We start from the raw sequence: 17,207 nt of genomic DNA, 5'->3' as shown, positions 1-17,207 counted from the left end.
CTTTCTGCTACTTTCCATCTCATTTTTGGATGAGGTGGTGTATGTATCCTCTTGATTCCTTCCAAATTTTTGTTGACACATACCATATTAACTTAATAATAATAATAATGTTGGTATTTGTTAAGCGCTTACTATGTGCCGAGCACTGTTCTGAGCGCTGGGGTTGACACAGGGGAATCAGATTGTCCCACGTGGGGCTCACAGTCTTAATCCCCATTTTACAGATGAGGTAACTGAGGCACCGAGAAGTTAAGTGACTTGCCCAAAGTCACACAGCTGACAAGTGGCCGAGCCTGGATTTGAACCCATGACCTCTGACTCCAAAGCCCGTGCTCTTTCCACTGAGCCACGCTGCTTCTCATGCAATACTTGGCCCACTTTTCATGTAATTCTTGTAATATTAACATAGGGTAAGGGCTGTTATATGAGTCTAGAGATAAAAGGAAGAGGAAAAAAAGGAGGATAATATTTAAAAAGGGAAAGAAAGGAGGGGAAAAGGAAGAGGAAGGTAAGAGGGTCCTTGAGACTACATTTCTTACTTCTTTTGCACTCATCCAAATATGGAAGTGCTCAATGAATTAACCCTTCTCCTAATTCTTTTCCTTCCTTGAAACGTGCCCTTTTCAAAAGAGAATCTGCCTGTTCACCGGAATGAGCTTGTCTCTGTGGTATTTTTGTGTCACTGTCTCCGCTTACAGTTATGTGGCACAAAAAATAATCTTTTATTTCCTCCTCAAAAATTGGGCTGAAGCAGGTATGCAGTGGAGGCAATTTGTAAGTTCAGTAACTGAACCATCTTCTCCATAATCCCAATTGCAAACCTTTCCGCTTTGTTCAAAAATATTTATTTCATAAAAAGTTGCACCTTAAAGAGTGTCGTTATATTGTGTTGTACTCTCCCAGGCGCTTAGTACTGTGCTCTGCCTGCAGTAAATGCTCAATAAATACCATTAATTGATTGCTGACATATGGTAAGCACTTAAACACCATTTAAAAAAAAAAGTCTTCTGTCCATTCCTTCAATGGAATTCAATGGTCCTTCTTCAATTCCTTCAATAGTCATTACATGTCTTTTAATCTGTTATATTTGAATTTGGGTTCTTCAGAGGATACTTTAGTGAGATTTCTCATTATATGTGTCATAAAACAAAAGTAGAGTTATTCATGAAAGCAGATTATAAAAAATAGCCCAAGGCAAGATAGAATTCAGGAGATAGATTGATTTGTTGCGTGTTCATGTATGTTAATTTAGAGTCAAGTATTTTACTTGTGTAAGAATTTTAAAAATTAAATAATTTGGCAACTCGTGCTTGTCCCCTTTCAAACTAGTGTGTACATATACCAATGTAGCATTCATCTTATTTCAACTGGATAGACAATGTCATTCTGTGGTTTGGTCTTATTAAGTGTTCTCCAGTGAACAAAAGAGACTGTATAAGTCTTATTAGTGAACAAGTGGTGGCTGAAGCTGATACATTGTCTTACTGATGTGAGCTAAGCAGGATGAGATGGCTGATTTAGCATGATACTTATTCCCCAAAAAGCACAATTAAGTTTTGTCTGACCTATTATGGGTTATCTGGGCAATCAGATTGACATTCTGTTGGCTTGAAAGTACAGCTACTTCTGTCTGTGGTGGTATTAACATAGCTACCTCTAAAGTTCATACATAGATGCGAACATGACATTTTCGGTAATTGTTTTTAGCCCAACCACACTGCTCCTGCTAAAGACTAACAGGAACTAGTTAAAAGCAAAATCCAGAGGCTACCAGCTCCTTGATGTACTGAGGCCAGGCTGCCTGGTGCTCCAAAAAATGAGGCCTTTAAATCCAAATAAATCAAATCCAGAACTGATATATTTCATTTGAGACCAGATGGTTTGGAATGTCATTTCATTTCTCCCTTCACTTTCTGCCTTCCGGCAAAAACGCAAAACAGAACACCTACTGGACTGATTTTGTTTTCCACCTCTGCTATTCCAACACAAAATTCCATATATTATTACTTTGAAGAGCCAGATGTGAACTACCAGTGGGAAACTGAAGTTGCAATTTCTTGTTTTTCTTTTGTGTGTGTGTGTTAGGGGGAGAGGGTGATGAGAAGTTCTTTTTTTGGACATGTTAAGTTTGAAGTGCCAATTTCATTCACTTCCTCAAACCGAGGTATTTATTGAACACTTAATAGGTGCAGAGCACTGAAGTAAGCACTGGGAGAGTACAATAGAGTAAGTAGGCCAAGGCCCTGCCGTCAAGGAGCTCTCACACTCTAGGAGGGGAGAGAAGCAGCAAGGGCTAGTGACAGAGCATGCGCCTGGGAGTCAGGGGACCTGGGATCTAATCCCCGCTCTGCCGATTGCTTGCTGTGTGACCTTGGGCAAGTCACTTAACTTCTCTGTGCTTCAGTTTCCTCAACTGTAAAATGGGGATTAAATCCTGCTCCCTCCTACTAAGACTGTGAGCCCCAAGTGGGACAGGGACTGTGTCCAGTCTGATTGTCATCTCTACCCCAGCGCATATAACAATGCTTGACACAGAGTAAGTGCTTAGTGAGTATAATAATTATAACAATACAAGGCATTCCTCCTTGACCATCTTTTGTCTGGTTTCTGCCCCTTTCACTCCAGTGAGATGGCTCGATCACCAATAGCCTCCTACTTGCTGAAATTTAAGATTCTATGCTGTCCGAATATTTCTCAATCACACAATGATCTTCAAACTGTAGCCCATTCCCTTCTCATGGAAACATGACCCACTCTTGTTTTTCTGTCACAGTTCTCTCCCAGTTCACTCTGGTCAATCCTCAGTCTCTTTCCAAGGTTCTTCCTTTGCTTCCCAACCCCTAACTGGGTGTTCTTCAAGGCTCTGTTCTTGGTCCCCTTCTCTTCTCAGTTGACATTGACTCCCTTTGGGAGCTCATCCTCTCCTATGGCTTTGATTACAACTTCTGTGTAAATAACTCCCTTGTTGTCTCCTCCACTTAAGTTTCCCATCATGATAGACACCACCACCATCCTCCCATATCTCAAGTCTATAACTATGGCATTATCCTCTACTCCTCTTTCTCCTTTACCCATATTCAGTCATCATCACTGGTGGCATTTATGAGCAATTACTGAATGAAGAGTACTGTACTGACTGCTTGGGAGAGTACACTACAACAGAGTTGGTAGACATGTTCCCTGACACTCTAGAAGGGAGTCAGGCATTATTATTAATAAATAACTTTCACAAAAGCTGTTGCCAAAGGTTGTGATTCTTCCTTCACAACATTTCCGAGGTCTGGCTCTCTGTCTCCAACCAAAAAGCCACTGTACTAGTACAAACATTGTAATACCCCATACCATAGTATGTCTTCTCCCTTATCTCGCAATCTCTTTCCTACTCCAGTCTGCACTTCACTCTGCTACCTAGATCATTTTTCTAATCATTTGGCATATGTATCATCCCCATTCCTCACAAACCTCCTCACCACATCACATTAACTTTAAGGCATTTAATCAGCTCTCTCCCACCTACTTATCTACTCTCTTCTCCCACTACACCCATCTTGCACTCTTGGTTCCTCCCTCCTTGTACCTCCTTTTTGTCTTTCATTCAATCGTATTTATTGAGCATTTTCCCCCTACTGACCTCTTTCTTATGCCTTCCCTTATTCCTGGAACCCCCTCTGCTATCATATCTGACAGACCACAGTTTTATCCATCTTTGGAGGCCTTCTGGAATCACCTGTCCAGGAAACAGTCCTCCATTAATCTCAACTAATCTTCCCACAGCTGCCACTCAAGCCCTACAATGCCACCTAAGCATTTAATTACTCAAAATCCTCAATGCCCTAGTTTCTATCATTGATTACTCTTCCTATCTGTAATTTTGGTGTTTGCCTCACCTGTTAAATATAAGTTCCTTGCGGGCAGGGATCATGTTTACTAATCATTTTGTGTTATTCCAAGCGCTTAGTACTGTGCACCACACCTAGCAGGCATTCAAGAAATGCTCTTGAGTGGAGCCTCCTTCAGGGTGTGAAGAGGCAGAAGAACCTCTAGCTACAGGGAAGGGGTTCAAAGAGGAATTTACAGGGTGATTTTTATTTACCTGTGGGGTTGGGCTGCCATTTTGTGACTGATTCTAGAATGGAACCTAATTTTATATAAATCTGTGGGAAGATTTACCTAACGATACAAAAATTCACAATTTCAAAGAACACAGTCTGGCACTATCATTGAGTACACTTGTAGCCTGAACCATTTTTGGGAGCCCATTATCAATACTATTGACTATCATTTTAAATGTGTTCAGGAGAACTTTTGACCTCAAGATAGAAGTTAAACTAAAGAAATTAATGCTGGGAAACCAGGTCACTACCCTTCTTTCCTAACATACATTTAGCCTGCAACTTCCATGGCCTAGTTGTGACTAAATAATCATATTTTGGAGTACTGCCATTTCTGTTTTATAAAGATATGAAGAATTTGCTCTTCTGGTTTGTTTTTGTCTCTTCTCTCTACTCCCCCACCCCACTGTGTCTTTGAAAAGTTCATAGGTTGGAGGAGGGAAGAGTATAGCAGATTTTTCCTTGGAGATCTGTAGGAAAAATGGAAAAAAAAAAAGAGGAGGTGGATCAGCGCTGTCTAAAAACATTTTTTAAAATCATGCTTTCAATCCCTTCTTTCAAATTGTAATATATTAAATTTGGAAAATTGAAAAAGTAGACTATGAAACGAGTGTTGAAGAACAGAATTAACTTTCCTATTATTTTCATCCTATATGGCATTGCTATTAATTCAGATGGCAGTTGTTATATAAGAGAAGCAGCGTGGCGCAGTGGAAAGAGCACGGGCTTTGGAGTCAGGGCTCATGAGTTTGAATCCCAGCTCTGCCATTTGTCAGCTGTGTGACTGTGGGCAAGTCACTTAACTTCTCTGTGCCTCAGTTCCCTCATCTGTAAAATGGGGATTAAGTCTGTGAGCCCCACGTGGGACAACCTGATTCCCCTGTGTCTACCCCAGCGCTTAGAACAGTGCTCTGCACATAGTAAGCGCTTAACAAATACCAACATTATTATTATTATTATTATAAGAATTATATACATTTTGTATTTCATTTCCTTAGGGAGCAACAACAATTTTTTTTAAAATTTTTTAGTTAAATGTGTTGATTTGGTGGAATTTTGTAGAAATTATAAAGTAATGAATGCAAGCACCAATGTTACTGTCCCTGGCACAGTAATTACAGTCAGATCTCCTAAATGGTGGAGTTGTGTCCCTAAATAATTTTGAAGTAAGGAGAAATTGTGTTAGAACCTTTACACAATGACTGACAACATACAAATTCACATAACTGTTTCTGATGACACTGCGTCATTGTTCTATCCATACAGGCATGCGTTGTGCAAAGAATATCAACTAATTTCCTAATAGCCTTCTATTCAAAATACTTAATGAAAATACATGTTATAGCAGAATTAACTATAGTGATGCTATATTCAGTTGCTTTACTTATTAAAAAGTAGAAAATTGTAAACTTTGCTGCCAAAATCTATGGATATATATGTATCTATATATACACATATATACACATTTTTTTAATACCCACATTTCTCTCTGCACTGACTTCTCAGAAATAACCTTTAGGCTTAACAAAAAAAAAAGCATTTCAACCTCCTAGCTCCATTCGGTGCCCTTCAAGTGCTTTCTGAATTACTGGTTTTAAAATCATTTGAGAAGAGTTGAGACTTTTATGGAGGAGGCTTCACTTCTCTGTCATTATTCCCAGCTGTTTTCACGAGAAATGACAAAAGTGAAATGAAACACGTGTGACTCTGAGGTTGGGTAAGCTGGGTCTTATGGAATGTCAGCAAAACCCAACATTTTAATCATCTTCATTCCTTCTTTGTCCTTCAAGTCCCCATGTTCATTCATCCCCTTCCTGTCCAGTGATCTCCCCCATCATCAACATGTCCCTCTCTGGATTTTTCAGAGAACATAAACTGTAGCAAACTGGGTTAGTATCTGTTGTCTTTAATAGCTTTAAATGATACTTGAAAGAAGAGTGTGATTGCCTCCCTTCTTATGCCCATCTTGGAGGAATCCCTTTCCCCTCTTACACAGGCGACTCTTACCCATAAATCTATTCCATAATTTTTCCCTCTAGAAATGTGTCCCTCCTTTTGAACCCACTGGTGGTTTTTTTTTTTTTTTACCTCTACAGCTTCTTGTGGTAATGAGTACTATTACCATAACCTTATCATTGTTTATGTAAAAAGAGTGCCTCCATTTGTTTATCTTAAAACTCAAATCTCAAAGGCTTTGATCCAAAATTATACCTGATCTCTGCCCTCAAAGAGCTTCATTGCCCTTTCATTTCTGATAATTGTCCTTTTCTGGTCTTGGATTTTTTTTTCCCCATTTCTTAACCTTTGTCACTTCGTACAAAGTCACATAATTTTTATCAAAATGAAAATGGTTAAATGTCAGAAATCATATCAGTAATAACCTGTTTAGCAGACTTTTCCACAGGTTAACATTTGATTAGCATTCTCTCCTATGAATCAACACCTTATCGTGGCAGGAGAGTTTGCGAAAGCTGATGAAGCTTAGACTATGCCACTGAGAGAGATTCTCTCATCAGAGTTATCCATAATGGAATGTCTAAGTTGAAACATCAGACAAAGTTGATTCACCTGTGCTGGGCAGCAGCAATATAGGAAAGTCAGAGGTGGATGACCAAGTGGTTAAAATGCTGATCAAAAACAGTGGCAGAGGCTCAAGTTTTTCTGTGTGGAAGAAAGAATAGCAAGCTACTTCCGGATTTTTTCCCAAGAAAACTGTATGGTCTACTTACCCAGAATGAATACAGATGAAGATGGGATGTTCTGGAGAACATAAGACCATGGAGTCACCATGGGTCAGAAACAACTCGACGACATTTGACACACATAACATTTGATTATATCTACCCACTGAACTATTGAGAGAATTACCCATGATGAAGGACTCTTCTTCTAGATGAGGAAACATGAACACAAGGTGGTTAGGTAGATGACTTGCCTGAAAGTATATAATGAATAAATGACAGAGGAAGGAAAGACAGGCTTAAATACTTTTTTGCTCTTTGTGTCACATTTATAGAATGTTTTCCAGCATTCTCCTTCTAAGTCACAGTTCGCATTGCCCTTTGGACAAATGAGAGGTAGGACTGAGAGTGTAAGTGATACAAACTGCATAAGAGACTAAAAAAATAAAAAAATTAATTGATGGCATTTATTGAGCACCTACTATCTGTAGAACATTGTACTAAGTGCAATACAACAGAATTAGCAGACATATTCCCTACCCATAGTGAGCTTACAGTCTAGAGGGGGAGACAGACATTAATATGAATAAATAAGTCATTTATAATATATAATTTAAGGATATGTACATAAGTGCTGCGGTGTGGGGGTGGGGAGAATATCAAGTGTCCAAAGGTCACAGACAGGTACATAGACAACGCAGAAGGGAGAGCAAACCCGGGGAAAGAGCGCTTAAATGGGGAAGGACTCTTGGTGGAGATGTGACTTTAGTAATGCTTTGAAGGTGGAGAGAGGTGGTCTGTCATAAGTGGAGGGGAAGGGAGTTCCAGGCTAGGGGGGATTAATCAAGAAAGGAGCTTCTGGCCTGGTTGGGGACACAGCTACAGAAGGGTTTCAGATTTAAACCTAAACATGGAGCGAGGGATGGTATCATGTATGTGTACCCCTTATTATAGCTTTCCTACTTTTACCATTCCGCCACCCCCCGGAGTGCTTCCCAGTTCATTCCTCCAACACCTGAGAGCCTCAGAGACCCATTTCCCTAATTGGGCAATGGCTCATGTCTGGTCATTTCTAGTCTCCTTGGGATTTGATTTGAATTGTAATAGAAGAAAGCTAGGCTGTTATAGAGGAGATGAGTCAATGAACCATTGTATTTATTGAGCACTTACTGTGTGCAGAGCCCTGGGCTAAGTGCTTGGGAGAGAACTGTATAGTAGCGTAGACCTGGACTGGAAGGCAAGAGGCCCCAATTTCCCAGAATTTTTTCGCCTAGGCTGTTGAAGTGTTGATTCTAAGTAATACTTTCACAATTTTTTGGTTCTTTTTAATCGCAAAGTGCTCACTCATTTCTTTACTATCGGATGTCTCACTGCATATCACACAATAGTTTTTGTTATGTAGTTTTTGCAAAGTTTTTTTTAACTTAAAAAGGAATAAGACCTTCAAAAGGACTACAGCTTGCTTATACCAAGTAATGAAATATGATTAACCACTTTAAAAAAATCACTGTTGCACTGCTGTGCTACAGTGAAACCGCTGCAATTTATGACCTCTAATTCTAATTAGTGTTAGATGTTTTGATAGATACTGTGTTTTATTCCAATCCATCCATAGCTCATCCTAAAAAATAATAGTGCTTCCCTTACAAGTATAATCATTGACCTAGCCATTTTTTTTTTAACAAAAAGCCTTCTCTTGGTTACAATGACCTTTCTATTTCCCTAATTTCCTTTAATAAGCCAGAACCTGTCATCCAAGTTAATATCTGTGCATTTCTCCTTTTGAGTCATCTACTTAATTTAATGTTTTCTGGGGGAAGGATATTTTAGGAAGCACAGAAAAAGGAAATCTTTTCATTTTTCCTCCTTGAATAATTCAGTAGCTTAATTCAAGAATCACTTGCATATTGTCCAATTCTTACCTCATATATATGAGGTGTGTGTATATATACGTATATAATAATGATGGTATTTGTTAAGCACTTTGTGCCAAGCACTGTTCTAAGCACTGAGGACTGTTCTAATCACTGGCATTGTTCTAGTGTGTGTGTTTGTATTTATATATATATATTTATATATAAATATTTAAATGTGTTTCCCTTCATTCAAATGGGAAGAAAATTTGGTGTAATCCACTTAATGACAATCATTTTCAAAAAGATCTTCCTGTCTTTACCCTAGACTAGAGTTTTCACTGTGAGAAAACACTACCCAAAGTAGTCAGCTATCGTGTTGCGTGTGCTTTTGGTGTATGGGGAATGGGGTAAGAGAGTTGAGTAACTGTGGGTACCTCAAAACAATTATTTCTATTCCTAAACCAAGGAATCAAGCTTATGTCCCCCCTTATTGTGGACTACCACTTTTCCAAACAGAGCCTTCTGCATTGTAAGTTTCTTCAGGCTTTTGTTTCTTTTGACCTCTTCCAAGGACTTAGTACAGCAGCGTGGCCTAGTGGAAAGAGCACGGGCCTGGGTGTCAGAGGTCCTGGGTTCTAATTCTGGCTCCACCACTTGTCTTCTGCGTGACCTTGGACAAGTCACTTAACATTTCTGTGCTTCAATTCCCTCGTCTACAAAATGGGATTCAGTGCCTGTGCCCCCTAGACTGTGAGCCCCATGTGAGACGTGATTATCTTGTATCTACTCCAACGCTGGGTTAAGTACTTGGCACATAACATCACTATTATTATCATAATAATAATATTAATAATATAATAATGATTATTATTACTATCATTGTTGTGGTAACTCTTCATATACTAAGTACCGAATAAATGCCATTGATTCTGCAGTGGGCATCGTAATGTAAATAGTTGCTCTGTTGCCGAAGAGGCAGAATCATCATTGAGAGCAGTATCCAAAATGTCTGGGTAGCCGTAATTATTTCTGCTGATCCAAATGGGAAAAACGCTTCAAAAATTTCCTACCTCATTTGAAACTAGATTAGGGAGCACTCTGAGCCATAAAATGGCAGGAAACCTGGGTTGTTGGGAATGGTGTGGTCCTCAGAGACCAAAGGCTTTTGGAGGACCCTGTTAGCAAAATGAAAACTGCACCAAAAAGTGAAAATGTCAAGTGAATGGGGACCTTCAAAGAACATTCTTTTTTTAGGCCAAGTGTAAAAAGGATTATTGGTCAAATATCAGTCTTTAGGTCACACCATCTTAGTCATCCTAAGAAGTGTTTCTCAGGCACCTAATGTAAGCTTGGGGATTCAGAAGTAATCAATCGATTCTATCGATTGAGCACTCACTATGTGTACACGGTACTAAGTGCTTGGGAGAGTACAAAGCAACAGTTGGTAGACACATTGCCTGCCCAACTAAGTGACATCATTTATGCCCTTGAGGAGTATACAGTCTAATGAGGGAAGATAAGCAAATGAAAAAAAAAAAATTAGCTAAAATCACCCAGCAAAGATTTTATCAATAAATACCATATAAGTATGTTAGCACATAGACTTTATGCATCACCTTCTGAACAATGTACTACTTTTCCCTCAAACTACAATATTGTCTTTTTTATATTTTTGTCACATCAGTCAAATTATACACTAGGTGCTATCAGTCTAAAAGCATAGTGCTTTTTCCACTTTATAGATATTTATCTCTTGTCCTTTCAGGATTTAAACAAGCGCCTGTCACTACCTGCAGATATCAGGATACCTGATGGATATCTGGAAAAACTCCAGATAAACAGTCCACCATTTGATCAGCCAATGAGTCGAAGGTCTCGCCGAGCTTCTCTAGTAAGTTTTTATGGGTCTGTCTCACTCTTTCACTTTACCAAATCAGCTTAATTGTCCTTTCAGGTATAAGCAGTATTAATATTATTGTTATTATTATTATTGCATTTGTTTAGCACTTGCTCTATGTTAAGCACTGTTCTAAGCTCTGGGGTGGACACAAGTTCATCACATTGGACACAGTCCCTGTCCCCCAAGGCACTAGTGCAATCAATGATCAGTGTTATTTATTGAGTGCTTACTACCTGCAGACCACTATACTAGTTGTCATTCCTTTTTAGGTTTTGTCATTTCCCATTTTCTAAGAGTTCTTGCCTTGCTGTGGCTGAATGCAGGGGCTTTGTTGTATATTACTATTACCTGAGATTTTTGGAAAGCTCCCTAAAAATGGGAAGTGAAAGGTTATTTTGTAATCCTTCTGTACTTAAATTATGCCTTACTTGTTATGATTAAATTTATACCATCGGTCTTTAAATTTGGACCTCTTGTTAATGAATTAATAACTGTTAAATCTGTAACTGTTAAAGCCACTGTTGTTATTCAAAAGGTGTATTAGGTGTATTTGAAAATATGCCTTAGCTTTCTACCTGTTTTGGAAATTTATCGCTTCAGATCTTTTCCATTTTCAGGAAATGATATCATCCATTCTCCTAAATCTAGGAGAATCTAGATATATTCAGAATCTCTTCTTATTTATCTGTGTAAACAAATGCAGGGAATTTGTTGGTATCTATTTTCTGGTTCTCATTCTAATGCCTTTTCATTAAAAGCCTATGTAAATAATCAGGAGTATATTCCCGTGGACTTATGTTTCTGTGAAAGGCCTGTAACATCTCTTTATTTGTAAAAGCTAATTAGCAGCCACTAATTTCTCTTGTATTAACTGTGCTGTCACTGTCAATCAGAGCTATACTCTCATTAGGGAATCTCGATGTGAAATGCTGAGAAATATCCCCATTAGCATTTAAGAGTTGACGTGGCATGATCACCATCAGCTGAGACATTCATGCTATATTGTGGCGCAAAAAATGCATCTGTGCAAAAAAAAATGCAGGTATGCATTTGTGTTTATAATTATGAAGGACATTCATATGTGAAGATGACACTGTTTTGGTGAGTGTGTATGTGTGTTTGAGAAACAATTCCTCCACATTTTATTTCCTGGAAATAAGAAAGCCATTTCTAGCCCCCTGCTCATTCAAGGTCAGCAGTAAATCTCTAAACAGGATGGCTCAGACATGCTGCCTCCATCAACAAGAGATAGTTTACTAGACTGGGGATGCCTGCATGGCATAGGACTTTATAGGACCCGAAGCCCTTCCTTTGATTGCTGTTTTGTAGCCTAAGATGAAGTGAAGTAAAACAGCACCCTCTAAAGCCTTTTTAGTGCATGAGAGTGGGAGTTTCATTTGCCTTGAGCATGATTGTTCCCCCCCACCCCGCCTTTAAAGAGATTCTGCCGTGACTTGTAGGACTGAAATGAAACCCGGCAGCTCTGTTTTAGTGTACAGATGCACACATATTTCATTGCTTGCCACCTTCAGAATTGCTTAGTTCTTTAGAAATGCATTAGATTATGCGGCCAGAGCCCTGTTTCAGAATGGAGGCATTGCATATAGAGGAATTGTTTTTTGTGTAGCATGGAACTCCTGTTTTGGGGGATAAGTATATCTTTTATGTAAAGATAGGTAGATAGGTTCAGATTTTAAAAATAGACTAAGATTGTCACTCCCTCTAAAAGTGTAAATCTTTCCTTATTATCTATTTTCTGTTGGCAACACTAACATGTAAATGATGTAGATTTAGAGCATTATCTAAACTCTCGTTTCTACATAGGGTTGCAATGCTTGGGTAGGCAAAAAGAATACATTTAAAAAACCAGACCTATTTTCTGCCTAAAAAATGAAATGAAAATAAAATGACACAGTGGGAAAAAATAGATACTATTTTATTGTCTTGAAGGAGTTAATTAAGATTATTGCCAAAATAAGGTTAGAAAATAGCTGAAACATCTGCCCCAGAGTATATATTAATGTTCAATATATACTAAGGAGGTAAACAGATTAGGAGATTTTTCTGGGGTCTGTGGAGTGTCATGCAGGGAGTCGTAGGTAAAGAATAGTTGGATATGCCTCTTGTCTTCTTCACTATAACAAACACCTCCATTAATTCCCCAGCCTCATAATAGATGTGGCAATGTCATCCCTGAGCTCTGATGCCTCCCACAATTCAAAGGACATTCATCCACTTGAGGATTTTGAAACAAAGTTTGTCAAGTCAACTGCTTAGAGTACTTCACCTCATGGTCCTGGCCAGAATCAAGGAAGCAGAAGAAGTTACAGCAGCTGAGTAACCACAGAAAGACTCTGGCCAGAGTTAAGATGTTTTGGGGAAGAATCATTTTAATTTCATATAGCCTGACAATCATAACTCCTATGTTCCTCAACTGTGGCATGGTGGCCATACAATTTCGGCTTTAAATAAAATTACCGTATTTTTTAAGGGCTTACTATAAGCCAGGTCCTGTACTGAGTTCTGAGGTAGATACAAGGTTGGACTCAGTGGGGCTGACATTCTTAATCCCCATTGTCCAGATGAGGTAACTGAGGCACAAAGAAGTGAAGTGATTTGCATAAAGTCACACAGCAGACAAGTGCCAAAGCCATAATTAGAACCCAGGTCCTTCTGAATCTCAGGCCTCTGCTCTATCCATTAAGCCTTGCTGCTTCTCCACACTGCTCTGTGCGTGTTAAAGTGCAGGACTGGGAAATGACCCATGATTCTTCTGACTTTGAAGAAGTTCCAGAACTTTGGGAACATTCTCTTCCTCCTCCTCAATTATCTTGAGGTTTTGCTCTCAGACTGTTAGACTATTTAAGACGAACGTCATCAGGATAAACACAGGTACTTCTATCTGGCCTGGCAGAGCTTCAGCTCCCCGCCACCCTCCCTAGCCCCCCCGCCAAGCAGCTCTGTATACAGGAATTTGCTTGCTGCTGGCAAATTGTGAACAGCTCTCCTGAAACAAGGAGAAGCTTCACCAAGTCAGGTCCAGGGACTGGGAGACTGAGTTAGGCAGTGGCTCTTTATGTCACAATGTACTTTGAAGTTCATGCCGTTTCTCCAGTTAACTTTATAAAATATTCAGCAATGAATAAATCTTTTTCCAGCTCTATGGTGAGGGGACTGTAATTACAACCAGACGGCTAGGTAATGTAATCCTAACTAGAGTCTCAATAATGTTGGCCTTTGTTTTCTTTCTTGTTGGCAAAGCAGTTGTGGAACCCAAAATTTCTTCAACTTTCTCCTCTGCCTATTGAATATTTTCTGTAGGAGATTGTCATTAAGCCAGTCATTCCATCTCTATTGTCAGTTCTGTCAGAGTGAGCTGATGAGAGTACAAAGAGGAGGTTTTGTGAAGAATGTGATTAAACTTTCAAAACAAGGACCTAATTATATTATTAAGTTCTTGAGTACAGAAATGTTTTGTTTTTCCTAAATGATATTTTTCCTCTAGGTATTTTTAATGGCATCAATCATTCAATTAAAGGTATTTATTGAGCAGGTATTGAGTGCGGAGCACTGTACCCATCAACAGAGTGGGTAGACACTGGCCTGGTCTACAAAGACCTTACAATTTAAACAGGGAGACTGATAATAATATAAACAAATAAATTACAGCTATAATGATAGTAATGATTAAATGCCTGCTGTATATCAAGCACTGTACTAGGGGCTGCAGTAGATAGAAGATAATCAGGTCCAACATGAAGCTCCCAGTCTAAGTGGGAAGGAGACAGGTATTGAATCCCCATTTTGCAGATGAGGAAACTGAGGTACAGAGAAGTGAAGTGACTTGCCCAGTGCCACAGCAGGCACCCATTCCCTCGGAGAACTCGGTCGGTCCCTTGGCTTCAACTAATGTCCCTATGGGGATGATTCCCAAATCTAAATTTCCAGCCCTTATAGCTCTTGTCCTGTGCAGTCTCGCGTTTCCTCCTGCCTTCAGGACATCTCTACTGAGATGTCTACTTAGCTGACACCTCAGACTTAACATTTGGACAGAACTCCTTATCTTCCCACCCAAGCCCTATCCTCCCCTTGACTTTCCCATCACTGTAGACAGCACCACTATCCTCCCTGCCTCACAAAACCGTTAATTTTGGCATTGCCCTCTACTTAGCACTCTCATTCAACCTACCTATTCAGTCTGTCAACAAATCCTGTCAGTTCCACCTGCACAGCATCTCTAAAATCTGCCCTTTTTTCTCCATCCAAACTGCTATCCATTAATCCAGGCACTTGTCCTATCCTGCCTTGATAACTGCATCAGTCTCCTTGTTCACTTCCCTGCCTCCTTTCTCTCCCCAATTCAGTCCATACTTCACTCAGCTACCTGGATCATTTTTCAGCAAAACCATTCAGACTGTGTCTCCCCACTCTTCAACCTCCAGTGCTTGCCCATTCTCTTCTGCATTAAACAGAAACTCTTTACCACAGGCTTTAAACTACTCAATCACTTTGTCCCCTCCCATTTTACCTTACTGCTTTCCAACTACATCCCAGGCTGGACACTTTGCTCCCGAATAATAATATTTGTTAAGTGCTTACTATGTGCCACTGTACCTCAGCCTCTTCTGTCTTGCTGCTGAACTTTCACCCACGTCCTGCCTCTTCATAAATGACAGATGATCAAACCTTATTAAAAGCACATCTCCTCCAATAGGGCTTCCCTGACTAAGCTTTCATTTCCTTTTCTCCCAGTCCCTTCTGCGTCAATTCTGCATTTGGATTTGCACCCCTTATTCACCCCTCTCTCAGCCCCACAGCATTTATGTACATATCCAAAGTTTATTTAGATATAGTAATGTCTGTCTCCCCCTCTAGACTGTAAGCTCGCTGTGGGCAGGAAACATGTCTGTTAATTCTATTGTGTTTTACTTTCCCAGGCACTTAGTTCAGTGTTCTGCACACAGTTACTGCTCAATAAAAATATGATTGATTGGTGGAGGCAGGACTAGAACCTAGGTCCTCTGACTCCCAGCCCCAAAGTCTTTACACTACATAAGTGTTATGGGATTGAGGGAAAGGTGAACATCAAGTGCTTAAAGGGTACAGTTCCAAGTGCATAGACAATTCAGATGGAAGGAGTAGGGAAAATGAGGACTTAACCAGGGAAGGCTTCTTGAAAGAGATGAGACGTGATTTTAATAAGGCTTTGAAGGTGGGAATAGTGGTGGTCTATCAAATACGAAGCACCGTGGCCTATTGAAAAGAGCACAGGCCTGGGAGTCAGAGGACCTGGGTTTTAATCCCGGCTCCATCCCTTGTCTGCTGTGTGACCTTGCACAAGTCATTTAACTTCTCTGTGCCTCAGTTACCTCATTTGTGAAATGGGGATTAAATATGGGAGTCCCATGTGGGTCATGGGCTGTGTCCAACCTTATATCTACCTCAGCACTTTGTAGAGTACCTGACCTGTCCCATAGTAAATGCTTAATAAATATTTAAACATATATATATTTTTAAACATATACATATATATATATGTATTTGTATAAAGGGGAAGGGAGTTCCAGGCCTGAGGGAGAACAAAGGAGAGGGATTGACAGAGAGAGAGATGAGATGAGCAGTCAAGGTACAGAGAGTAGTTTGGTGTTAGAGGAGCAAAATGTGTGGACTGGGTTATAATAAGAAATTAGATAAATTAGGAGGAGGAGAACTGATTGAGTGCTTTAGAACCAATGGTAAGGAGTTTTGGTTTGTTCCAGTTGTAGATAGGCAGAAAACTCCTTTGGGTTGCCTGAATCTAAAAGTCCATACCCTTTATCTGAACTGTTTGTTCCTCTTGCCTTGTTAGAATGTAATTGAGCCACTTCATTTCATAGATACACTGTTCAGATCTAAATTCCACATTGTGATTACAGAACAGTATTTACTTTCTGTCAGCAAATTTTAATGATGTCACTGAATTCCACCCTAAGAGGAAGTGGGAAATGGACTGAGGGACTATTCTTTGTAAATGTAACTGATGGATACAGCTTTCATGACTTACTTTATTACAGCAACCGCATATCCAATCTGATAGTGAAGTCACTAAAATGCTTGACATTTTTATCTTAATAGACCTGAACTAATAATGAGTCACATTCCTTGCAAATCAAACCCCTGATTTTGAAAGACATTGCTTTGGCCCAGGTGTATTTGGTGTGCAGTCTTAGAGCAGCAGAAAATTCACCTGGACAAGCAATCAATCTGTCGGTCATATTTACTGAACACTTACTCTGTGCAGAGCACTGTACAAAGTTCTTGGGAGTTTATAATACCACAACGTAACAGAATAGGTAGACACATTCCCTGTCCAAGCCCCCTGGCTTTTACTTTCTCCGTGTGGTCCTTATGTTATACAGAACTTTTTTGTCATACAAGAAGCAGCATGGCATAGTGGGTAGAGCATGGGCCTGGGAGTCAGAAGGTCATGGGTTCTAATACTGGTTCTGCCACTTGTCTGCTGTGTTTCCATGGGCAAGTCATTTCACTCTCTCAGTTACCTCATCTCTAAATCGGGGATTGAGATTAAAAAGAAAAAAGTCTCTCTTGCATGGTAGGATTTAAATAGGTGTTTGGGAAGGGGCACTATGCAGGCCATCAGCCTTCCCCTTTCCACTCT

At 39.7% G+C, this 17,207-nt stretch overlaps 1 protein-coding gene across 1 annotated transcript in view; it reads left to right on the top strand.

Moving 5' to 3' along the window:
• CDK17 (cyclin dependent kinase 17) overlaps positions 1–17,207 on the top strand; it is a 142,148-nt gene that overhangs the window by 105,571 nt on the left and 19,370 nt on the right. The window contains exon 5 of the mRNA XM_029079467.1: positions 10,415–10,540. Coding sequence (XP_028935300.1) covers positions 10,415–10,540 — 126 coding nt within the window. The remainder of the gene's footprint in view (positions 1–10,414; positions 10,541–17,207) is intronic.

Source organism: Ornithorhynchus anatinus, chromosome 14, assembly GCF_004115215.2.
Source record: "Ornithorhynchus anatinus isolate Pmale09 chromosome 14, mOrnAna1.pri.v4, whole genome shotgun sequence".
Classification (NCBI taxonomy): Eukaryota; Metazoa; Chordata; class Mammalia; order Monotremata; family Ornithorhynchidae; genus Ornithorhynchus; species Ornithorhynchus anatinus.
Note: the sequence above shows the minus strand (reverse complement) of the source record. Positions and strands in the feature narration are given on the sequence as shown.